Source organism: Penicillium rubens (assembly GCF_028828025.1).
Source record: "Penicillium rubens strain IBT 27055 chromosome Unknown utg000002l_segment0_segment0, whole genome shotgun sequence".
NCBI lineage: Eukaryota > Fungi > Ascomycota > Eurotiomycetes > Eurotiales > Aspergillaceae > Penicillium > Penicillium rubens.
Genome location: NW_026890600.1, coordinates 6288748 through 6313677, shown reverse-complemented (window position 1 = coordinate 6313677; position 24930 = coordinate 6288748). Strand labels below are relative to the sequence as shown.

The 24930-nt window shown below is 48.8% G+C and overlaps 10 protein-coding genes across 10 annotated transcripts; 7 read left to right on the top strand and 3 right to left on the bottom strand.

The window, feature by feature from the left end:
* Nucleotides 1-949: 949 nt before the first annotated feature.
* N7525_004870 (uncharacterized protein) lies at nt 950-1577 on the top strand (the record flags this gene model as incomplete). Its single annotated transcript, XM_002565376.1, has 2 exons — nt 950-1009; nt 1080-1577. The coding sequence occupies 2 exons, from the start codon at nt 950-952 to the stop codon at nt 1575-1577; spliced, it is 558 nt and encodes a 185-aa protein (XP_002565422.1).
* A 1914-nt stretch (nt 1578-3491) lies between these two features.
* Nucleotides 3492-4112, top strand: N7525_004869 (uncharacterized protein; the record flags this gene model as incomplete). Its single annotated transcript, XM_002565377.2, has 1 exon — nt 3492-4112. The coding sequence occupies one exon, from the start codon at nt 3492-3494 to the stop codon at nt 4110-4112; it is 621 nt and encodes a 206-aa protein (XP_002565423.2).
* Nucleotides 4113-4889: 777 nt separating this feature from the next.
* On the top strand, nt 4890-7315 carry N7525_004868 (glycosyltransferase family 69 protein; the record flags this gene model as incomplete). The annotated part of the gene is made up of 5 exons (XM_002565379.2): nt 4890-4926; nt 4969-5456; nt 5876-6559; nt 6626-6851; nt 6900-7315. 5 exons carry the CDS (start codon nt 4890-4892, stop codon nt 7313-7315), a joined length of 1851 nt encoding a protein of 616 aa, XP_002565425.2.
* Nucleotides 7316-8229: 914 nt separating this feature from the next.
* On the top strand, nt 8230-9333 carry N7525_004867 (homocysteine S-methyltransferase family protein; the record flags this gene model as incomplete). The annotated part of the gene is made up of 3 exons (XM_061213198.1): nt 8230-8907; nt 8949-9125; nt 9193-9333. 3 exons carry the CDS (start codon nt 8230-8232, stop codon nt 9331-9333), a joined length of 996 nt encoding a protein of 331 aa, XP_061070219.1.
* Nucleotides 9334-9464: 131 nt separating this feature from the next.
* N7525_004866 (putative amino acid permease) lies at nt 9465-11196 on the bottom strand (the record flags this gene model as incomplete). The annotated part of the gene is made up of 2 exons (XM_002565382.2): nt 9465-9581; nt 9649-11196. 2 exons carry the CDS (start codon nt 11194-11196, stop codon nt 9465-9467), a joined length of 1665 nt encoding a protein of 554 aa, XP_002565428.2.
* A 1688-nt stretch (nt 11197-12884) lies between these two features.
* Nucleotides 12885-13790, top strand: N7525_004865 (aminoglycoside phosphotransferase family protein; the record flags this gene model as incomplete). Its single annotated transcript, XM_061213197.1, has 1 exon — nt 12885-13790. The coding sequence occupies one exon, from the start codon at nt 12885-12887 to the stop codon at nt 13788-13790; it is 906 nt and encodes a 301-aa protein (XP_061070218.1).
* Nucleotides 13791-13961: 171 nt separating this feature from the next.
* Nucleotides 13962-14474, bottom strand: N7525_004864 (uncharacterized protein; the record flags this gene model as incomplete). Its single annotated transcript, XM_002565384.1, has 1 exon — nt 13962-14474. One exon carries the CDS (start codon nt 14472-14474, stop codon nt 13962-13964), a length of 513 nt encoding a protein of 170 aa, XP_002565430.1.
* Nucleotides 14475-17611: 3137 nt separating this feature from the next.
* Nucleotides 17612-20807, top strand: N7525_004863 (uncharacterized protein; the record flags this gene model as incomplete). Its single annotated transcript, XM_002565386.1, has 4 exons — nt 17612-17871; nt 17929-18241; nt 18295-19985; nt 20039-20807. The coding sequence occupies 4 exons, from the start codon at nt 17612-17614 to the stop codon at nt 20805-20807; spliced, it is 3033 nt and encodes a 1010-aa protein (XP_002565432.1).
* A 263-nt stretch (nt 20808-21070) lies between these two features.
* N7525_004862 (HPP family protein) lies at nt 21071-21822 on the top strand (the record flags this gene model as incomplete). The annotated part of the gene is made up of 2 exons (XM_002565387.2): nt 21071-21277; nt 21343-21822. The coding sequence occupies 2 exons, from the start codon at nt 21071-21073 to the stop codon at nt 21820-21822; spliced, it is 687 nt and encodes a 228-aa protein (XP_002565433.1).
* Nucleotides 21823-22876: 1054 nt separating this feature from the next.
* Nucleotides 22877-23080, bottom strand: N7525_004861 (uncharacterized protein; the record flags this gene model as incomplete). The annotated part of the gene is made up of 1 exon (XM_061213196.1): nt 22877-23080. The coding sequence occupies one exon, from the start codon at nt 23078-23080 to the stop codon at nt 22877-22879; it is 204 nt and encodes a 67-aa protein (XP_061070217.1).
* Nucleotides 23081-24930: the final 1850 nt, after the last annotated feature.

Below are 24930 nucleotides of genomic sequence, written 5' to 3'. Positions count from 1 at the left end.
TTATGCATTTATGAACTTTATGCGCCCAAGTTTGTAATGCATAAGATATTATGCGAATATGCCACCTTGGAAGCTTTTGAGGAATTATCCCAAAGCTGTTACAGCCAACACTTTCTTTGATACGCTGTATGTAGGGAATGATAGTGGTACTCAGTCCTCATTATCTGTGTATCGCGCCTTCATCACGCTCTAGGGATTCATTCATTCTTCATAGACTGTATCAGCCCGTATCTAGGTGTCCAGGCATACATGTATCCGACTATTTCAGAGTCAAGGGAACTATTTTGCTGCTATTCGCAAACGTGTATACGTACATCTATTTTTCTAAAGCGAATTGGCTATCTACTAGACTGCGCTCTCAAAAATCAACAAGCTAGGCAGTGTTTTGCGACTCAAACAGCTCCACTTCCTTAAGTGCCTTGGCGACAGTTGCTAACAGTTGGTCACTGTTCTCGGGCCCAGCACTAATGCGAAGTATGTGTTGGGGCACCCCGTACTTTGGGACCTTTTCTCTGTTCCAGTAATTCGCCAGCTGCACATATGGAATCACCAGAAGTTAGTTCCGAAACTGGAACCTTTGTTGCTTACGCGGGGACCAATGTAAAAGATAAGTTCGCAAGAGTTCCAGGAGGAGAAGGTTTGTTTTCCTGTCGTTCCATATACACCGTGAAAATTGGCCAGTGATAAAACGTTCTCATATATATACACATAGACGTCGATATAGTGCCACTAATCTATCATAGAAAAAACATATAGATTCCTCTCATTGCGATGAAGAAAGGCCACCCGCTGATTGGCTGGCGTGTGGGCGGACCGCGACGTCACCGAAAAAGAACCGTCTCTCTTCTTTGCATTGTTGACGCGAATATTCGACTCAACCAATTTCGGACTTCGTTGTTTTCATTGAATACAAAATCCGAGACAAGTGATTAGCTTTTTATTCTGCAACATGGCCTGTCCCATCAGCGTCAGCAAGTTTGTTGGCACTGTCTCCCTCGGTCTTCTTACCGTACGTCAACCGCATCTATCGCATCATAAAATATGGCCAACAAGACTAACAACCCCTCTCAAACTTATAGGGCCTCTCCTACTCCACATCAAACATTACAATCCCGGCTCTACAGCTCCTTCCAACAGCGACAACCGCCGCCCGCTCCCTAAACGAAGTGAAGCGTCTAACCCGCCGGTATGCACTGCGCCTCTCCTTCCTGACCAACAGCTGCTTCTGTTTCGCATGGTGCCTGTCCTCTCCGCGCCGCCGACACCCATACATGGTCTGGCTGTGGGCATTTTCTACAATCGGTGCCCACGGTGTTGATTACTGGTTCAACCGTCACCTCGGCTTCAAGAACTGGGCCTCGGCTGTCATCCGCGACGTTTCCCACTTCTCCCTTGTCCGGGACTCGACCACAAAGAAGGATGAAGACCTTGTCGTGGTTGAGGCTGAGGAAGACCTGAATGGCGAGACCGTTCAGCGCGAGATGGACCGGGAGCGCCGGCTCCACCGCGCGCGCACTTGGTTGTCTGGTATTGCGCTTTCTATTGGCATTGTTGGTCTCTGGGGTGACAAACGGTGATCCTTTTCTCCTCATTCTGTGTCCCAGAGTTTTTCTTTATGGTGAAGACACTGGTTGTTGCCCCATATCTATTTTCTGGAAAAGCCTTTTCGCTACTGTTTGTTTGATCGCGTCTAATATGTTTCGTGCTTGATACCTTTTTGTTCCGTTCTCTTTCTCTTTAGGACATCTTTTCGTGAACATTGCAATGGAATAACCTAGAATGGAGTAACTTCTAACTTCGAATCCGGTATATCCGAGCCATATTTACAAAATCGTACCCCGACCAGCCATGAAGCGCATCATCTACCATAGACACCTAGCCTTGACTAACGTGAATGGGGAGGCAGAGGAAAGAGAAATTGATACGGGAATCCAGCGTTTCATTTGCTATGGTTCACATGTACACGATACATCTTACCTATAACACGCACATCAGCATAACATAATATGTACCAAGGTAATAGCTCCATACGTACAGACAAACAACATACAACTAGCATCTGAAGTAGATGCCTTGAACCGACCAGACTCGCCTGCAAATCATCCTCATCTTTGCTTAACAGCCCTCAGACCTTGAATAACAAGGATAATTGTTGGTAGGCTTGCCATGATTTCCCCTAGACACCTTGCGAGTCGAAAATGAACGATAAAAGTGGGCAGTCTTCTAGCCTAGCTAACTCACATAATGAGTAAAGATCATTAGGAACAAAAGTAAGGAATAATAGCAGAATGTACAGTAAGTGACTAGAGAGGAGAGTGAGAATAGACTGAGATGAGAGTGAGAGTAGAGTGATATACAAAGACACATGTATCTTCGGGTTAGAATATACCTAGGTATTGTATGCGCACTTTATAGAAGGTTTGTATATATACTCTGAGATTACCAAATGGATCATACCAAGGTGAAGACGTGATGGATAGATAAATAATAAACGAAGAAGATACCCTAAGTATCAGGTAGCAGAGTAATTTCGTGGTCCTTAGAACTGTGAGCTATAAATACCATCTTCTTCCTTCTTCATCTTCTCTCTTCTTACAACCCCTCCACATCTCCACATCTTCACCGAATGGCACTATATATACCCATGCCTTGCGTTCGTGAGTTCGTCTCATTCTTACTTACCCCTTGTGTTCTACTAACATGGTTTCTAGGACTATAAATACTCGCTTCTCCTTCCTCTTCCTTCCTCCGTCCTCCGTTCTCTCCCGTCGCCTAACTCCGAAGGGCAAAACCTCGTCCTATGCCCTAGGCCTCGACGCTAGGAAACCATTTTATCATCGTCTCTTTCGATCTATCTGCTTTTCAGCCTGAGAAGCATCTACTAAGAGACAATACCATTGCCATTGATGGTTAGTCCCAACTAACCTTCCAAGTAACCCGGCTACCTTTTCCCGACGCATTTCGCACAGATTCGCGCCCACCCCCTTTGCTCTCAACTTCTCTTTTCTTCTTCTTCTTCTCCTCTCTTCTTTTTTCTATCATCAGAGATTTCATCAGATCCCATCCTTTCCCTTCGTGGTTCATCTGCGAAGTGCACAAAAGATCTGCTGGTTAGTGCCAACTACCCTTCCGAGTAAGCTGTCTATCTTTTCTAACGCATCGTCGCATAGATTCGTGCCCAGTCTCTGGGCCCTTACAAACCTCTCTCGCGTCTCTGTTTGCCATTTCGAGACAGTGAGTTCAGTCACTTTGCAAAAGCTTTCGAGCATCATATCTAACCTATCTCGCAGTTCGTGATGGCAAACCCACACGCACCAGCCCGCCGTAACGGCGTCATTGGGTTTCAAATGGCGGGTGCCCCCACCCCCGCCATTCCCCACACCAACAACCAGGGTCCCCCGCACGGGATCACGGCACCGACATAGCCCATTCCTCCTACGCTATCCCTCTAGTCGCCCCGGCATACCGAGCAGGCGCCCACTGAGGCAGCTATGAGTGCGCTAGCTGTTCCCCAGCTGACTCGAGTTGCCCTAGAGGCCACTGAACAGGTTCTTCCCGCTTCAGCTTTGAGTGAGCCCGCTGTTCCGAAGCCGGCTCAAGCTGATTCGGATGAAATCGACACTTTCAAGACCGAGCAGGTGCGGACTGAGGCAGCTTTGAGTGAGCCCGCTGTTCCCGAGCCGACTCAAGCTGCCCCGGAGCCCACCTCGCTTAGAGTGAATGTGTCCGACGACGTTTTGGGTGTGCCTGCTCCTAGTGAGCCAGCCCAAATCAAGTCAGCCCACGCTACGCCATTGTGGACTGAGAGAGTTCGGAGGGTGCATGTTGTCCCTGAGCCGACTCTGAGTGGGTCCGACCGTGCCGTTCCGAGCGAGTGGACCGATACTCAGTCGCGGGCTAGTTCACCCAAGGGCCAAGAACTTGCCGCCGCCCCGCTGCAGGAAGATGGGTCGCAGGATACTATGGAACTGGTCACCGACGAAGACATTGACATGGACTGGGATGAGGAGCCCGTGATCACACCTAACCAAGATGCCCTGGCGGCTCCGAGCCAGGCATCTGCTGAACACGCCTCCCCCCCCCATCGTCTACCGTCGAGGATAATGCCGTGATGCCAGAAGCACCACCTATTACCACCACTATCATCAAGCCGCAGCAAGTGGACAACACTTGCTCAACAACTAGGTGATCTAGTGTACTACTGACCAATCCAAAAATTCATATTCCTTTCAATGATTTCCGCCAAAATAAAAACATGAAATATCTAGAGTAATGAGGAGCAACTCGAGTAATTCCTGATTCTACGTACAAAAATAAACACAATAGCAATAGCCGTTGATTACACATGAGGTTGAACAATGCCGATATCGAAGGGGGATTCGGGTAAGGTGGATAGAAACGGGAAAGAAAGGCATGGACAACGTTGTGGGTTTCTTGTCAGAAGATGTATATAAAATATAAAATATATAGCATGATCTACAGAAACACCTCAATGATAACTCGGTCACTATCGACTGGTATGACGCACCGCGGAGAAGACGACTATATCCTCCCAAATATAGGTTTGAAATGAGCAGTGGTCAAATGTGCCATGTACCCCTATTGACTAGGATTAATATCGAGGAAGGATAATTAGCAACTTCGAGACATAGCCAGACCAATGATCCGAAGAAATAAAATTAATCCCAATACGCTAAGGACAACCGCGGAGCTGTCGGAAATGAGCCCCTTAGCGCAAAAAGAATAAGAACACGACAGCGTAGGTTGTGTTTCTGCGAAAAAGAAGAAAAAATTACTACAGACCTGGATTAAAATCTTAGACTTGGAAAGCATGGTCAACATCACCATCGTCAACGGCCAAATCTACACGCCAGGACTGGCAATTGTCGATGCGCCACAACCTAACACGCCCCTCGGAGGAGGCAAGTCAATACACCAGAATATATTGACCCTTTGCTAATTTCCTAGACAACCTTCAAATTGCAATCGACGTGTCCGGCAATGGCCAACTACCGTGGCCGGCATCAACTCAACCCGACTCGTCCACCCGCTTCCACGACATCACACTCTTCTTAACCTCCGAGTCGCACAACTTCACCGTCTCCAACGGCACAAAGCCCGCGTCTAACACAAGTTACGTCGGTCCCATCTTGGACCTGGAGCCCTCATCCACCGTCAAACATGTGAACTGGATTTGGCCCGAGTGTCTCGTGGGAGACGACTCTGGCTCAAAGGACTCGGCACGCGGGACATACAACATTTCCATGCACCAATCTTTCCGCTGGAATGGGATTGACTATTATACTGTCTTTGACCTGCCAATCTCTGTCACCAACAGCATACCCGAGAACGATAACCGGCTCGACTGCGAGATGCTCGAAAACCAGCTCCTTAGCGCGGCGGAGATCGGCGAGAGCTCGGATTCACTGCCTGGGCAGCCGTGGGTTGAGGGTGGAGTTAGTACGACGGCGTTAGCTCCTGAGGCAAGTCAGACAGGGGCGGGCAACCGGTGCCATTTGGGCATCAAGAGAGTAGCTGGCATTGCGGTTGTTATGACGGCTATTTTGCATTTCCTGGGTTGAGACTTCTTCCTGGGTTTCATCCCTTGTATACCACTTTTCATCATTGTTTTTGTCTTGTTCAGATTAACATAGGAACCATTTCTATACTTCCGCGTGTGTTCAACCATATTAAGATTCAAAGTCAGGCTGTCACAATTCCTTTACGACGATCGGCGAATAACTGTTTTACTCCTTTCGTCGACGATCATCGTTGATATTTCTGCTTTGGGAAGTATACATTCTCACATTGATCTTGGAACATCCCTTGATTGCCAAGTTCTCCCTTCTAGCAATATTGAATATCCTCTATCCAGGGTCTCTCGAACATCTCCAGTCATGTATGTCAAAAAGACCATATCGCGCACATCGCAACCGACCCCGACGTTGACACCAAAGCACCAATCTCCCCAATACCCTCGCTTTCCATGACGATTTTGTCCACCTCCCGACGAGTCCTCCGGTATCGCATCGCCCGGGCTCTGATTATAATCTTCGCGATATGGAATCTAGCCGAAATACATCTGATTCAGCACCGAATTTACGAAGCCGAGTATACTGCGCTCCGACGCCGGCCACAGAAGCAAGAACGGATATATATTGCAAGCATCAATTGGAACAATGAGCTCATTCTACGCAGTCATTGGAGCAAGGCACTCACACAGCTGGTCTTGAAGCTTGGTCGTGAAAATGTGTTCATCAGCATATACGAAAGCGGGAGCTACGATAACACGAAAGGCGCATTGAGAGAACTGGACTGGGAACTCGAACGAATGCGGGTACCCCGGAATATCACTTTGTCGCCTGTGACACATGAAGATGAATTAGCCGCACCTGCAGATGGCGAGGACTGGATTCGCACTCCCGATGGGCAGAAACAACTACGACGAGTGCCGTATCTAGCGCGGATACGGAACTTGAGCTTGTTGCCTCTGCAGGATCTCGCACGGCAGGGTATCACTTTCGATAAAATTCTGTTTCTGAATGACGTTGTGTTCACGGTGAGTACGAGTCAGCTTGTCTTCTGCGAAGGTGTATTCTAACCAAGACCATCTTTTGTTGACCAGCCGAGCGACGTCCTCAAACTTCTCGATACTAATGGCGGCGAATACGCTGCTGCTTGCTCGTTGGATTTCTCCAGTCCTCCGGACTACTATGACACATTTGCTCTCCGGGATAGCAAGGGCCATGAATCTATTATGCAGACGTGGCCCTATTTCAGCTCTGCGGAATCGCGACATGCAATGAAAAATATGTCTCCTGTCCCTGTGGCGAGTTGTTGGAATGGGATGGGTATGCTGACCCCGATTCTATAAAGTGAATAAACTAACACATCTCCAGTGGCGATGCCTGCAAATCCATTCATCGCCAGCTCCCCACTTCACTTCCGAGGTATCCCCGATTCCCTAGCGGAGTATCATCTTGAAGGCTCCGAGTGCTGTCTTATCCACACAGACAACCCACTGTCAGTGGAAAAGGGTGTTTATTTGAACCCTTTGGTGAGGGTTGGGTATAGTGGCGCCGCATATACAGCTACGCATCCGATGATGAACTGGCTGTCTGCGAAACGGATTTTACAAGGGCTGTGGGTTAATCGACTACGCCGGTTGGGTATCACTACGTGGTTGAAAGAAGTAGTAGTTCGAAGGCGGATAGACAGCTGGAGAGTGTCGGGTGCTGGGAATGAAGAGCGTGGGGAACTTTGCATTATTAATGAGATGCAAATTCTGCATCGATACGGATGGGCCCATGTGTAAGAAGAGTAAGTGACGTTGTTTGATAAATCATCTCATGTTGATAAATTGTATTCACTTCGGACAAAGTATGTATTTGAGGGATGGAGTGGTGCCTAGTGTGGAGATCAAGTTCTGCAAGAGGCTGATCTACAATGTGTAGATAGATCGGCTACTAATATACTTTGAACTGCCTAACATAATACAAAGGAGACATCACAAAAGAATAAGGGTGTGTTCCGTGGGACCGCCAATGGCTATGGAGTATTCGTGCGCACAAATACTCAGCCATGACTTTATGCAAGGGCTCGCACGAGAACTGGAGTTTGATCAGGGTGCGCACCGGCATACGGCAGATCTCGACAATGGTAATGTTGACATCTCCGTAGATATAAGCACCAAGTGCCGGGAACCCTCCGCCTACGCTGTCTCTGGGGGCTACGGAGAGACATTGTGGTCGAGAGGGTTGGGGAGAGGAAAAAGGAAGAAGAGAAGAGGGAGAAAGGTGGAAGTCTTTTTATACCCCCAAGAACACGCGTGCCTTCCTAAACACGACAACAGTCGTACCTTCCCAAACTTGAAATCTTGCCCTACATACCTAGGTAGGGACCTCGGGAGGGCTACTCAGACAGTCAGCTGTATTTTGTCTGCATAGTACCTAGGTAGAGCTCCACGGTGAGACAATGCTGTCAATATACAAAAATGATATTTAATATCTTTTACTCTATCAGAGAGACACAAACCCCCAGTATCTGGGAACATGGTCCACATTTAGTCTAATACCCACTTCTCAACTCCTCCCAGATTGACTTTTTATACCCCCGAGGCCGGCCCAAAGCGATTATGTAACCCCGGCAAATCGCCCCGTTTAGGACTGTATCAAACACCAAAACCCCCACTTACCTCCATAAACCACCTAAATCCCCAAAATACACATAATGGCAACAATCCAAATCCTAGACGGAGGTCTGGGCACCTCCCTGGGCGATCTATACAACATCAAATTCGATTCCAAAACAACCCCACTCTGGGCCTCACACCTGCTAGTCAGCGACCCAGCAACACTGCAAGCATGCCAACGCGACTTCGGCGTCGCAGGAGTAGACATCCTCCTAACAGCAACCTACCAAGTTTCCGCTGAGGGTTTTGCACGCACCAAAACCGCCCAATTCCCAGACGGGATCCTGCGCAGCGCAGTGGGACCTTTCCTACAGAAAGCCGTGGACATCGCCGAGCAAGCGAAAGTGCGCGAGAGCGCAAGCGTCGCGCTCAGCCTTGGTCCTTACGGCGCATGCATGATCCCAGGACAGGAGTATAGCGGTGCATACGATGCCGAGCATGACTCCGAGGAGTCGTTGTATTTGTGGCACTTGGATCGGCTGCGGATGTTTGCTGAGGCGGATGGGGAGCTTGTGTCGCGGGTGCGGTATGTTGCGTTTGAGACTTTGCCGCGGCTTGATGAGGTTCGGGCTGTGAGGAGGGCGATTCGCGCTTCTGCTTTCCGTGTGCCGTTTTGGATTGCTTGTGTTTTCCCGCGCGATGATGATCTCTTGCCTGATGGGAGTTCGGTGGAGGAGGTTGTGCGGGCTGCTGTTGCGTCAATGGAGGGTGGGGATGTTCCTTGGGGGTTGGGATCAATTGTACTAAGATGCATAAGCTTGCTGGGCTTGTTGATTTGTTTGGTCGCGCTGTTGCGGAGGTTGTTGCGGAGGGGCAGGTATCTGCTCCGCCGAGTTTGGTGTTGTATCCTGATGGGACGAATGGGGAGGTGTACAATACTACGACGCAGGTTTGGGAGAAACGGGATGGGTTGGGTGACAATTTGAGTGCTAATGTGAGTATTACTCTCTGGTGGGAATGTTAGAGTACTCAGGTACAATTATGCTGACTTGAAAATTTAGCGACCTTGGGAGGAGCAGTTGGCCCAAGTGGTCAATGAAGCATACCGAAAGGGCCATTTCACTTCGTTCCTTGTGGGCGGGTGCTGCAAAGCTTCCCACCACGATATCAAGAAACTTGGACAGCAATTCAAGACTCAATAGAAAATTTAAGCGGAACACAAATGGTGTTGTAAATGCAGATTGATTGGAATGAGATATTGTACATCGCTAATGTTGTCGCTAATGTTGAATAGCCAGCTAGGCATGCAAATATTTATACATCATAAAGTCGTTTAAAAGAGCCAATCGGTGAACTTCGTCCACGCATTGTTATGCGGGTTTTCAACCGGCATGATCTCCCCATCTAAGAGACGGCCCGACCACAAGTCGATATTGGCAGCACGCTCAAACTGTGCATTCAACATGTTAGCAAATCTTTGTGAGAAAGAAAAAAGAATAAGAGGGGACTGGACTAACCTTGGTGCGATGCCAGAGCTTCCAGCAAATGATCGGAACGATGAAAATGGGGATACCAATGTACGACGCAACAAAGTCCGACGTATTCCAGTTGCCCTTCAAGAACACGGGGAAACCAGCAACCAGAGTAATTATAGTGGAACCGATAAAGCCCACCCAAGCGGCATAAGGTTGAAAAGGTGCCTTCCATGGGAGGGTGTCTCGGCTCACATTTTGCCTCTTCATTGCAGCAAAGAAACGAATATAGCAGAAGCAAAGAGTTGCCCAGGCAATCAAACCGGCAACAGTGCTCAGGTTCAGAAGCCAGCTGAATGCCTGCGCTGCACCACCGCTGCCGAGACTCAGGTACGCCAGGGGCCCAAAGAGCCAGGCGGTAATAACTGCCACGTATGGCACACCATTCTTGTTCACGCGCCCGAAGATCTGGGGCAACTGGTGGTCTGTAGTCATGGCGACAATCATGCGCGACCCGACCCAGCAGTATGAGTTACCGGCGGACCACGCGGCGATGAGAATGCATGCGTTCACGATAGAGGGGAGAGCATTGATGCCGGCGTTAGTGATGGCAATGACGAAGGGCGAGCTGTTCGCATTCTCAGAGCCGGAGACAAGGCCTGCGGCTCTTGGGTCCACGATCATGCCGATGAGAAGGGCTCCGAGAATATAGAAGAATGCAATGCGGTAGGTCACACGGCGGGCGGCCTTGGGAATAGCACGATGAGGATCAACCGATTCGGATGCAGTAATAACGACAGTCTCGACACCAATGAAGCTGAACGAGGCGTTGACGAACGACGACAGGAAACCGAGGAAGTGGCCTGTTGGACCGGTGATACCGTTGAAGTTTGTCCACGGCCCGGGGTTATTCCAGTAGCGGAATCCAATGGCGTCGCCCTGAGGACCGCCGCCTGCAGTAATGACAATGGAGACGACAACCAAGCCAAGGAAGCAAAGAACCTTGACAGCACCTCCAAAGACTTCGGTTTCACCATAAAATCGCACACTCATCAAATTGATAGCCAAAATAAGCACCAATCCAACAGTGATCACCACGGCAGGCGTTATATCCGTCCAATATGAAACAATAACCGCGGCGGCCGAGACTTCCGACGCGATGGCGATTGTGTAACAGTATCCGTATGAAATAGCGAGTGAGAAACCAACAGCTGGGTCAATAAATCGAGTCGCCCAGTGAGGGAAAGATCCAGCAGTCGGGAAAAGCGTTGCGAGTTCGGCGATACTTTGCATGACACACCACAAAACCCCTCCCACAACAATATACGCGAGCAGCAAGCCAGCGGGGCCAGCTTTGGCGTAGGCAGCGCCAGTTCCCACGAACAAACCAGTGCCGATACCGCTGCAGAAGCCAATCATGGTGACCTGATAATTGCGCAGGCGACGCTGCAAGGCCGCACGACCGCCGACATTGAGCTCAAACTCCGCCTTGGGATTCACATCGTATTCTTCAAAATCTGCGCCTGGAGCCGGCTGGACATTGTTATTGTGGAAGCCGGACTTGTCCATGTTGTCGTGTGTGGTGGTGGTCATCCGGGCCAAGTCTTCCCCGTAGATTATACCCCGGAGACTTGGGAAATGATCAAAGCGGGTTAGGTGGGAAACAGCTCCCTTTTTCTTCCAAAATTATTCAGTCGCGTCCAAGCACGACATCGGCCCTGTAACGCCGATTTGTTCTCCACAGTGGGGAGCCTCATTGGGCTTCATCGCCCGGAGTTCGGCCTCTCTCCACTTTTATGGGAGGCGATTGACTAACTTTTTCTTCTTTGCCATAATCGCAAGAGAAGGCGAATTATGCGACATTGATTGGTTGGCTTCATGTCATCTCAAGGCTTGTTGGCATATTGCACCAATAAGCATGATGCCCACTCAATTGTGTTTTCTCCCAGGTACCAATAATTTGAGACGCAATGAAAGCTGTATGCGTATGGAAGGATGCCACGTGATGCGCCGGATAGGGTTCCAAGAATTCAAACTTTGGGCCTGAGATCCTAGGCATTTATTTTCTTTGCCTCAGGCCTTGATATAGCGCGGAACCTTTATCCGCGGGTTATTATCCTAATTACCCTATAGTTAGTCGTAGGGGGCCGGAGAACCGCAGGGTAAAGCTTTTCATCAAACTGAAACCATCCATATAAGCAACTAGTCCTCCTAGAGATATTTGTGTTGCTTTAATGACCACAAGGGCTGGTCCTTCTATAATCGATCTTGTGTTACCACTTTGCCATGAAGGCTTACCGCTGATATTGGCGATACAGCGGCAATGCGGTCAACCGAGGTTCTAACGGCCTTAGGAAGTGCAATTAGCAAGACGCACCCTATCTGTACTTTCAGCGTGCCAAGTGCCACTACAGAGAGAGATGCAGATTTTCATATAAATCGACTGGGTTAGTGGACTTCAAGTCACATCGAATCGCATATCAACCTATAGCCGATTGTCTAAATGCTCTAAATCCTTACTTGGACTGCAAAAGACTTCTTAAAAATGGTATCTAAGGATCTAGATATTCTTAAACGGAGCATGACAAGATCTTTTATTCGGAACGACCGAAATGTGCTCGAGCGCCGACCTTAACAGACTCGAAGGCAGATTGGAAGTAATGCGAAGTCTAGGTAATCGCTAGCGCAAGCCGCACACTGGTTAAAATTAGGGGCCCTGAAGAGGCACCTCACACGGCCGAGTCAGCCCTGTCGTCTTTTCCAATAGATATGCAAATACCTGGTGGAAGACACGACACAACGACTGCACTGAAATCTCTCGAGTTAATTCTGCCTACCCGTAAGAGATTGTCAGCAGCGACTCAGAATATCTACCGTCTACTAACTTTCTCTAGCCACATATTCTCGCCGACCCAATAATCCAACCGCTCCTGTCCTGGCCAGCCCAGAAGGCTCATTAGATTGTCTATGTGGGGTCGCCTACGATAGCGAGGAGGTGGAATAGAAGCAGTCCGAATGGAATATACTCCGAATCCTAAAGTCAGACCTGAGTTGTGGCCCCTGTCTCATAGGCAGAGTAGCGAGCGGGAGCCTCCATGTGACAGTGGTGAATGTTCAATGCACCGCCACAGCAGCATGGCCGCAGGTACTGGTCATGTGATAACAGCCACAGGCCTGTTCATGGGCCACCACGTGGGTTGTAAACAGATTGTTGTAGCCGCCCACGACCTTCTTCCAACTCCTTACCCCTCACCAGCGCACACACACTCAAGCCCCTCGCAATGGTCTGGCAACCAGAACCGCTGCCTTTTACCAGCAACTCGCTTCCTAAATCCCCCTTACCGAGCAATGATGAAATCCGTGCTTGCACAAATATTCTCTTGGATCGCGTATACAAGGTAGTCGCAATAAATGACGAGATTGTGGTGAAATTCGGCGGCGGCGTCAAAGAATACGAGGGCCAGGTCCTGCTATTTCTCGAGCGCCATCTCCCCACAATTCCAGCGCCCCGACTGTACGCTATGTATAAGGACCCTGAGACGTTTGAAACGTTCCTGGTCATGCAGCGCATCCCCGGCGAGCCGCTGGACGCAATTTGGCCATCATTGACCGAGGACGAGAAAGACGATATTACCGATAAACTCCGGCAGATATTCGATAATCTCCGACAGGTTCCGTGTCCCAAGCCCGATTTCTATGGCGGCCTGGATGGCGGCTGTCTCCACCACTACATGTTTCATAACCAGAGGGGCGGCTTGCCGAGATCCTTAGGACCCTATATTGGGGAAGCAAACTTCGTCGCGGGCATTGTTGGGAATTACCGCGTGTACATTGAACGGAATCAGAGGCCGGACTATAAGGTCCGCTACTACGAAGAATATCTGCCGAGTCTCCTCAAGGGGCATCGGCCGACGCTGACGCACGGAGACGTCCAGCAGAAAAACATTATGGTCGCAGAAAATAGTAGCGGTCGCAATGCGCAGGGGGGACGGTCGTTTGATGTTGTGATGTTAGACTGGGCGGACGCTGGGTGGTATCCTCAATACTGGGAGTTCTTTGTTGCATCCTCCCCGATTGCATTCATGTACTGGGATACTGACTGGTGTTTAAGAATCCAGCAATTCCTTGAGGTTTGGCCAGCGGAACAGGCCGTAATGCGGATGCTGGAAAAGGATACTGGTCTGTGACATTTCAAGAGCTTATAGATAATACAAATAGGCGTCTTGTGTTGACAAAACAAGTCCGCTAGCCAATCAATTTGATGACAAAAATTGAGTAATAAATATCCGAAACATCTTCTCCCGCCTTACATCCAGACATCCATAGACCTGAAGCAAACCAGAACCTAGTACACGTCTCTAGGAGCGCGTAGTGCGCAGAATGCCAGCATTAGTCAACGCGGGGATGGCCAGCTGATGCGTCCATTCATTACACTTAAAGATCGGTCGCCGCTGCTCCCCAGGCCCATACGGTTCCCCATTTTCTTTGGTCCAGATATACTCATGGTAACCAGATGCCGGGCCCTTCCCCCAGAAGTTCAATCCCTGCTGCTTAGACGGCGTCGGCAGAGCCCTCAACATAGCCTCGATTCTTCCTGATCTGAAATCCGCCCGTGGAACCCACCCAATCTGCGGGTAGCTGTGTAGATGGGCGGAGACCTCCGCTGCATACCCTTCCTTCATTTCAAAACGCATGCCGCTTGGGGCGATGATGTCGCCCGTGACGTGGAACATTATTCCATCCTTGGTTATGGGATTGTCTTCGACAAAGATGCCTTCGTGATAGCGCTTCGGCGGGTCGAGAGGGTCGAATGCTGCGGTGTCGAAGGAGGGGTTGAAGACCGCACACCAATCACTCTGTGCGCTGGACATGTTGTCTTTGCCGTAATGGGGTGTAGGCTGGTACTAATAGATGGTGGACTGCGTGTAGTCGACAGAGGCTAGGTACAATAGAGGCAAGAGTACAATATCAGTTGTTACGAGTCTAGAGACACATGGAAAATGTCAGACACAGCAGGTACACCCCTTTTATAACCCAGCGCCATCTTCTTGTTGCTAATCATAGACAACCATACCTCGCACACAGATTCACCAGGCTCATACTCCTGTCTGGGTTGATTGGCAAAGGATGATCCGTCTACTTGGACGGCTTGCAGCGCCAGATGAGACAAGGCACTCGCAATCCCCTCAGCTAACCATTCATTTCAAGTTGTTGGAATTTGGCGCCGTAGGGTTGATTTAGGCAATCGCTGCAGTGAGGGTGAATTTCCCAGATGGAGTAGACAGCGCTTAAATGAGCCAGCGCTGCGTAAAACAAGGCTCTTGCAGCACCGCCGCAATCTACTGGCTGCACGTCTGCCACGTTTCTTGCTTCACTTTCTTTGTTCCCGAACCGTGCGGCTGAAGCCCCAAAGGGGAAGTGGCGCTACCTCAAGGCCGACTTCACCCGCTGGCCGGCGCTTATGCACGAGTGGAGCTGCGATACAGCTCCTGTGCCGCTTTCGTTCGTCCATGATAAGCTCTACAATGTAAACGAGATAATGAAACGCTGTACAGAGTGGCATTGTACTATGTGACAGAGCTCTGTAAAGAGGTGTGGGAAAGGAAGAAGAGTAGGAGTGAACTATGCACATGGGGAAAGGTCATCTGATACTAGTGAGATTTAAAAGTCCATGACGTGGCGTCGGCGGCAAGCAACGCACATAGGTGATAATAGTAAAAGGTCGTGATAATAGTAAAAGGTCTCAGTTGAGCGTGTGGTGCATCCCATTCACCGTGTCATCGTTAAGTGTAGTAGTATACAATAGACCAATCTACCTTCAATTTTCCCACGTACCCTACAACATTAACCTTGCGGCTTTGTGGCCCTGTAATTTCCAACAAAACACTCAGGCTGATACCATTTTGGTCAATGTTGTTTTCCCAGCCATATTTTACCCCGCACCTTCAACACCGCAGATTTTCCGTGAACTATGCCGTGGCCATGCTGCTTTCCATTCAAACAGGGCGAATCGAATATCGCGAGGACAGTAAGAACCCTATATAATGAGAGTGCTGCATCTTGTTTTGTCGATGTACCAATAGTATCTACAGCCTTCACTTCCACTAGACGAGGAGACTGGCTTGAAGGTGCTGCATGACGGGCTCAGCCCAACAGTCGAGTTTGTACAAGCCATTTCTATCAGACATTCCGATAATTAATAATTAACACAGCATCATCTCTGTCCATGGTCTGAATGGCCACCGCGAAACTTCATGGACGGCAGCCAATGGGGTAAACTGGCTCCATGATCTGCTTCCATGTGATATACCCGACACTCGAGTCCTGTCCTGGGGCTATAGTTTACCCACCGCGGAAAACAACCATGAGACATTATCCCAACAGGAAGTATCTGAGCAGCTAGTCCGCGACTTGTGGGAAATAAGGTCATCAACCAACGCACGTACTCAACTGACCCAACAAGACAACAAGAATTAGCACTGACAGAGACAGCACAGACAGTCGATCGTCCGATTATATTTGTTGCACATAGTCTCGGGGGAACTATAGTCAAAAGTGTAAGGTTATCAATTCTATGCAAAAAGAGAATTGTCTTTGATCAGTGCCAGGCCCTGCTTTATGCCGACTCAACCCCTACCACGGACCTTCGCAGCGTCAGACTCTCAACTCGCGGGGCAATTTTCATGGGCACACCAGAGCTAGATTCAAGGCTCATTGGACTGCAAAGCTACTTAGCTAATGCTAAAGGATCTGAGCAGGAGTCTAGCGATATTTATAAGGAAGCACACTGGTTGGTGACTACATTACAGAGTTACCCGTCAATCAGTCAACAGTTTTGGACTTTATTTGTGCATGAAAGCTCCGACTCTCTATCAGTAAGGGGCACATTGGACCAGGTAAGAGCATTATAACCAGCCAGTCGTGGACTATTTGCTTATACTAGTTATGTTGGTTTTCTTTGAACAAGACTGCGTCGTTCTCACCACAGGATAATTCGTCACATGTTTTTGTTGAATCTGATCATAATGGGATGATCAAGTTTGAATCATCGCTGGACGAGGGATATTTGAAAATCAAAGAGCATGTGGTTCACGTTCAGAAGATGCTGCAACAATCAACTGACACCTGAATGATCAGGCCATAATACAAATTCAGCTCCCGAGGTCTCATCGAGGAAACACACTATTAGCACTATTAGCGGATTCTTATTCGACACGAACAATGCAGCCATAGATTAAGGTTATTAATTGATACATCCGAGGGCTCTCGGTTTATTTCTCCGTAGCCTCCTCAATAATAGGGCTACTCCGTACACACTCCCATCAATCTCCTTTCCTTATCTTCTCTCGGCTCAAACAAGCCCAATCTGGGAGAGGCGTTCAATAGTCGGAGCTGAAACTGATATACATCGTAGAATTATCTCACAATTACCTAACGGGTGCAGTGCCATTGGCCCTATGGACTGAGACAAGCTGTCAACGCCAAGGCTTGGATTTTCTCGCAATTTCCGCTTCCGCACCCACGCGGCCAAGCGCCAAGTCTCATCATGATAATGCATGGCATAAGAGCGTATGCAGGATTTAACACCGATCCAAGACAGTAAGCAGTAGGCTAGATGTCGATCATGTACGGGAGAGAGTAAGATCCGACTAACTAAATAATGACCGCTTAAGTATACGGCCTTGTCATTTGGTAGTGTTTTTGGTGGTATTTCCATGTCGTTTTTTCTCTGTTGATTTGCCCCTTATTCGTCCTAGCTAGTTACAAAATGTAGAATCGTTAAAAATAAATAAAATTGATATTTACATGTGATTATTGAAATAATCCTGTCAATAGTGCCGATCGTCCCTGAGGTTGTTTTCGCCCGTTGTGTTGGTCGAAGACGGATAAAATCTCGTCTCCTCATTCCCTCCCCTTTCAGCGCTAGGAATGCCCAATTATATCCAACCCTTTCAGTCTTTAGCTAAATTATCCTCCTGATAATCCCATTTTCTTGGTTCATGTTGGAATGACTGAAACGGAACCTTCTCAGCGAGACGCCCGGCCGGAGGCCTCCCCGCTCGGCTCTAACGGGGAGGGGTCTCCCTCACCCGCAAAGGCAGTGCCGGCTCCCAAGGCCGGAAGGAAGCTACCAGGATGGCTTGATCATTTCAATGCCCGCGATCTTAAGGTGCTATTCCGTTGCTCACTAGCTGCGTGGGTCGCGTCGCTGTTGATCTTTATCACGCCGTCCCTAACCGTCATTGGTACCGCGACGTTCTTTGCAACGTGAGTGTATCCATATATCTCCTTTCGGTATTGGTTTGCTAATCCCGCTGTTATCAGTCTGGTACTTTTCATGGTACCTCCGACCGGCATTGTTTTCATTTTCCTTTTAGGAACTTTGACCCTCGTCCTTGGCATGGCCTTGGGCTGGGCCTGGGGTGTCGTCGCCATGAAGGCTGCTATGGCAGCGAGACCGGCGGCTGAGACCCAGGCCAAGCTTCAAGCCCTGGGACAGGCCGCATACAGCCAGGCCAATTCCACTGGACAGCCTGTGGCAGCTGTCCAGCAGCAACTTGTCTACACCGGCTGGATGCTTGATGCTCGTGTAACAGCTGTCTATTATTGCCTGATCTGTCTGTTCATATATTTAATTGTGAGAGTTCTTAGCCCCAGCGTAATCATCGTGACACTAACCCTTTTGTACAGTCCCGTCTTCGGGCGACGAACCCCAAATTCATTCTGTTGCAGATTTTCTCAATCATCATCATCGACGTTACTCTGACTATTGGCCCGCTGCTTCCATCTTTCAGCGGTACCATCCCTAAGGTTCTGATCGAGCCTGCCGCTATTGGAATTGGCTTGGGCCTGGTCTCCCATTTTATCTTCTTCCCTCGATCTACCTCCCATGTCGTGCTTGATGGCATGGAGGGGCTGGTGCGGTTACTCAAAGGGCCTCTGGATGCCACGGAGAACAGTCTTCTGAAAGGTGAGGACTTGGATATGGCGGATCTGCAAAAGATCAAAATGAAGTCCATTGCTGCTTACAAGGCTCTCAAGCCGGCCATGGGCTTTTTACCATTGGACTTCTCAGTTGGTTGGTGGGGTGCAGAAGACATCAAGAGCATGAAGAAACCAATACGCCAGGCTTTGATGAGTAGTCTGTCCCTTCTGGAAGTTCACCTCGCCCGCCTCGGGGGATACGCGAAGCTGGAAAAATTGCACCAGCTCACTGCGGATCGTGATTCTGATTCCGATTCACAAGTTGATGGAAATGAGAAAAAGCGTTCACGGGAGGTCGGCATGCGCCAGCTGATGGAGAGTGTTAATTTGGTACAAGCACTACGAAGCCCAGAACATGAATCCATGCGGTCAGAAACTATCGACGTATTGCGCGAGTCCAGCAAGGATATCCTCCCGGCATGCCAGGAAGCTGTCGAGATCGTTGCGGAGTCCATTCACACTGTTAACAAGCGTTGGTTCGGTCGCCCTTCCAAGGAACATCTCAGTCAATTGCACGAGCGTAGTCAGACCGCGCTGCAGAATCTTCAAGCCCTGCGCACGTCGTTTGCGACGGAGACCACTGAACGTCTGATTCAAACACATGCAGAGATCTTCGACGAAAAAGGCATGCTCAGGACTTTGGACGAATCATCATTGCCCAGAGTTAGAGGTATCACAATGGGGATGATATTCGAAGAGCAGGTGCTCGGTGTCGTCGATGGGTGGGAGCGGGTCCTTGGACAGCTTGTTGCTCTCCTGGGGGCACGCCAGAAGATCCGTCTGTGGTTACCCAAGGGCTTGCGATATGCAGTCAACTGGATTCGTCGAAAGAATGCCGTGGCGCCTGTAATCGCCGCTCATAACCCAGTTATCGACCCTGAAGTGGAAGAGACGCAGTCCAAAGCGGCACAGCAGCATCTTCGCATCAGTAGAGGGTATCGTGTCAACCGTGGCAGCCGCTTCGGACGCGCCATCATTGGCACCTATCATTGGTTTATCAACCCGGAAGGTCTTTACGCAATGCGCATGGTGGCTGTCACGATTGCTCTCGCTATCCCTGCTGCAATTCCTCACACTGCGGGTTTCTATTACCGCGAGAAAGGTCTATGGGCCCTCATCATGGGGCAGACCACACTGGTCATATACATGGCCGACTTCACCTTCTCCCTTCTCTGTCGAGCCGTTGGTACCATTGTTGGCGGCGTCCTTGGTTTAGTTGCGTGGTATATTGGCTCAGGCCACGGCGAGGGTAACCCGTATGGTCTTGCTGCCATCATGGCTGTTGTGCTCACGATTCTCATGTGGGGACGTATCTTCGCGCCCCCCGCTATGCTTCAAGCTATGATGATGGCTGGTGCAACTTGCATTTTGGTTGTTGGTTACAGTTACGAGGATACGTAAGTAAATTGTACTACTTTGCGGGGAGCAACATGACTGACACACTTCCCAGGCACATCCCAGCTTACGGCAATCCCGGTTGGGGATATGATGTTTTCTGGCGACGACTTGTCCTTGTTCTTATCGGCTCGGCAGCGGCACTGATTGTGCAGCTCTTCCCTCGTCCACCATCCGCATCGGGCCACGTTTGCAAGTCCCTTTCTAATTCCATCCGCTTGCTGTCGGACCACTACGCGCTCCTCTTATCCTGCTGGGGACAAGGGCGCGAAGAAGGCCTGGCCGCAGAGAAGCTGGCTCTAAACGTCGCAGAGACTCTCGCCGCACTGGACGGGCCCATCGCATTGCTGCGCTTTGAATTTTCCAGCTCGCCATTTGACAGCGAGCGTCTTGGCCAGGTGAAAGCGCTGTGCCAGGAACTCAACCAGAACATCGCTCGCCTACTATACCTATCTGCTTCGCTGCCAGAACACCTGCAGAGCCGACTAGCTCGTCAGGCTGGTCTTCTTGACCACCACAATATCGGCGATGTCATGGCTGTTTTAGGCGTGGTTGAACAGTCACTGAAGACGGGTGACCCTCTACCCGAGGTGCTGCCAACGCCACTACTCAACCGTTGCCACAATTACTGGATGTCGCACCATGTGGATATTATTCTGAGCAAGGATTTGATTCGCGACGAAGAGTACCGCCGGTTCTGCGTCGCCATCAGCGCATACCTCAAATTCCTGGCCGCCGTGGATGACCTGGTGCTCGTGATGAAGGGCACATTAGGCGAGTCGCATATCGTCAGCCGCGACCTGTTGGACGACCAGTATGTATAAAGAGTGTAAATTTCTGTAATGATAGGTGTGTTGTGCTGGGAGCATCCGTGTATATAATTGCGCCGTATAGCGATGTGTCATAAAAATTGGTTCTGCTCATTCCTCCGCACGCCCGATTTTCTCCAATTTTTTTCTTCCCCCAACTCTCCAAAACCATCCTAGCGCCTTTAAATGTCATGCAATATTTTGTTTTCTTCCTCTTGGTCTCCTCTATAAATCATTAATAACTCTAATCTTCCAAAACCGACTGCGGGTCTCATCCCATGGCCACTCCGCGTCTCGCCCGTCTTCCCCGGTGGATCAGCCACTGGCTTGGCTATCGCCCAGAGCCCGTGAAGCCACTCTCTACATACCAAGTCGCTCTCTGGTCCTTCATAACCTCATTCTGTGGTCTATCAGTCGTACAAGCAATTTTCAACTACTCCGACTACTTCACCGAGCGCAATGTGCCAGGGATAGTCGCCTCCTACGTAAGTTCCACGCCACATCAAATGAATCTCACCGAAATATCTACATTGACTCACAAAAAAAAAAGGGTGCATCCGCAGTCCTGGTCTTCGGCGCAATCGAAAGCCCACTCGCACAACCGCGCGCTCTAATCTTCGGCCACTTCTTCAGCGCCTTAATCGGCATCTGCATCACGAAATTGTTTAGTCTGATGCCCGACCAGACGCGCTTCGAGTCCCTGCGCTGGCTGGCCGCTTCGCTCTCAACCGCTATTGCTATTGTCGTTATGCAGTTGACCGGCACTACGCACCCGCCTGCTGGCGCGACAGCCTTGCTCCCAGCTACCAGCCCGGAGATCTGGAGACTTTCTTGGTACTTCTTGCCTGTTGTCCTGTTGTCTTCTGTTATGCTCATGGTTTGCGCGCTGCTGTTTAATAATTTGCATCGTCGGTATCCTGCGTTTTGGATCGCGCCTGCTCCGCCCAAGCCTGTTGCGCCTCCTGCGCCGGTCCCGGTGTCTGTTGATGTTTCCTTGGAAGGGGAGAAGGCTGTGAAGAGTCCTGTTTGATTTGGGACGTTGCGGTAAGAGGTGTTCGTTCCGAATGACCTTGCATTACACTTCGGGTGTTGTTACACGGTATATGCCGCTATCCGTTTGCTGTGAGATGGTGCATGATGTATATATAAACTCGGTTGCACTACTAATACTCGAGATCTCTATAAGGGAAATATATTAATTACTATTTTTTCACGTCTAACATATGTATTTGTAATATTCTCAGTCGTAATGCTTCACATCGTAATCCTTAGAAGCAGCTGCTTCTTAGTAGCGATATGCTAGTCCTCTAATTTCACGCTGCCAAGTACCTCTAGAGATATGGTGTGGGAAGTGAGCTTGGTGCAGGGTCGTATGATCGTATAGTAAAGGCTGGGGGGAAATGGAAAGCTAATAGACATCGTATATAGACTTGACGCTACGATATGTTCCCCACAAGTTTTATACAGCCTCCTACTCAGGGTTCTTCATCCGGTTTACGACTCCCGTTCGGTCTGATCGTGTTGGTGGATATCTGTTTCGTCTCTCCGTCTACTATGTTTGTGCTCGTTTATTCAAACTAAGGTAACTTTTTAGGGCACGTTTTTCACTTTCCTCCCCACCGTTTTCATCTGACTTCCAAGGTTGCTTGACTATTCTTCTACAATTTGGATATCCAAAGAACAAATCACAATTTCATTTCAGTCAACCGAAAAATTTGTGCACCGCTAAACAGAGAACAAAAGGTATCGTAAATGCAAAAGAATAAGCAGACATCTTGGTATCATAAGACTGACAGAAACCGAGAAAATCCTCGAAATTTCAGCATCATAGAAACAGTGAAATACCCGGGAAAGTGACACCACGAGATAAAGGAGAACCATGGAGAAACGCTCTCACGCTTGCTCCTCGAACAAAATAGCAGACCAATCGCTGTCGCTCTCATCGGAATGGGGAAGGGAATCCAAAGGGGTAGGCTTGCAATATTGCAAATATCCCAAGCACTGTCTGAAATGCAGCCATAGCCATCCCCTTGGAATAGAAGCGACACAAGAACCATCGAGAATTGCCCGTCTTTCATATCGTTCTACACAAACTCCATCGCCCACCGATGTTGCTGCATCTCAACCATCCGGGCATTCTCCGCAGCTTCAGTGTCCTCGCCCGCGACACCATGAATAGTGAGGCTTCCAACTTGCATAGCCAGCATGCCGAGCAGTTTCATACCGAACAAATTGCAGGTTTTGGCGGTCCGGGTTTCATCTTCATCGTAAACCGCAAACCAGTTCATGTTTCCTTACTTCATCTCTCCTAGCCTCATATCTAACACCGTCTATGCTATACTACACAATAATGTTTTACTGAAAGTGATATTCGTTGTTAAGTTATCCCATCGAAGGCCTCTATTGTGTCATAGTACCGTAATGAGCATACCCAACCCACTGCCAGCTCCATTGATCTTCATCATGTCTTGAATGATCCTCCCTGACTCGGAGATCTCCATTTAGCAAGTCAAACATAAAACGCCCATCACTGTATGAAGATAGATCAACATGCTTCTGAATGCTAAGTCCCGCTTCAGTAGTAACCATGAATCTCCTTAAGGCCGCCTTTAATGTCTATGGACTGCTTTCGCTTTATCTCCGCCTTATCGTTCCTACATATCTAAGTAGTGGAATGCCCTACAAGTATCTAGAGGAAGTGGCAATAAACATATTTTTGATGCTAAGTTCCACTTAAGTAGTAGCCACGAATTGCTTCGAGGCCACCATTAATGTCCATCGACTGTTTTCGCCTTGTTTCGGCTTTTGCCGATAGCACTACTCGTGATTTCAAGTTAGCATAATGCACCACAAATATCGTCAGATAGGTAGTAAACATACTTGTGGTTGTGTATGATGGAGATTCGGAGGGTCTGAGCTAATAGAGAGCTTTTGTTTCGGCTTTTGCGGAGATTAGCTACTCGTGATTTCAAGTTAGCATAATGCACCACAAATATCGTTAGATAGGTAGTAAACATACGTCTCCAAGTCGGTGGAGGTCCCGATAGGGACCTGCTGCACGATAAACAAGAGGATGGGTTGGGTCCACTTAGGAGTTCCGGGAGATCCGCTTTCCACCAGTTAGGTTGGTAAGGTAAAGCTTTTAGTAGTGTAATAAGACATACCCTTTGGGACCTCAGGACATAGTGGGACATCTGTGGATGATGATATTAGATGAAGGCTTTGATGAAATGGAGATGACGATCATACTTGCTGACTCAAGAAGCTGAGGATGATAATCTCACAAGAGGATAGAGGTGAAGGATGAAGAAGGAAGGAGAGTTCAATTGGGGAGGGGCAGGCCTTTTATACTCGAGCATTACGCGCGTCAACGCGCGACTTGCGCAGTTGTACGCGTCCATGGCAAACAGATCAGGATCTCCTAGGTATATGGGGAATAGTGTAGGGGAAACAATGAATGCAAGGAGGGTGATCAGTGAAAGAATTCAAGCGTTTGGCTTCGGGACACGAGTTAGTGGTTTAAAGCGAGACCTTCCATTCTTTACCTCGACAAACATTAAGCATAGACTTGGTGTCTTAGAGCTATCAAACTCGTAAGTGGAGCTCAATCATAGCAAACTGTCCTTGACGTTTAACTTATTACGTAGGAATTGGGGAGACATTGGCTTAGAGACCCCCAGTTGTCTATGAAATCCTATCTTTTGGAGACATGCACCTGTATATAGGTCTACGTATAAAAGGTCAATGGGCTAAATGATATAATGGATATATAGGAACCATCAGTTAAAGGAACAGCCTTAAAATTTAGGACATGAGTACTTTATTTGAAGCCAACCCTTGTATTCTTTACCTCTATAATATCAAGCAAAGACCAAGTATCTTGGTATTGTCAGTACCACAATTGCAATTGGAACCCATGGTTATAGATAGAAAGCTCCTCTGTGTGATTTATGCTCTTTACGGCCATCATATACGTCAAGAAGATTTTAAAAATGAACACTGAAAAGCATGTTGGCATGTTCTTACATTTGTATAAAATTCCTCATTTCATCTTCGATGTGGGACGAAATAGGTCGGATTATTAAAATCTTATTTCGTCAAGGAAACGGACCGTATAAGCGGACTATTTTGGTTATAA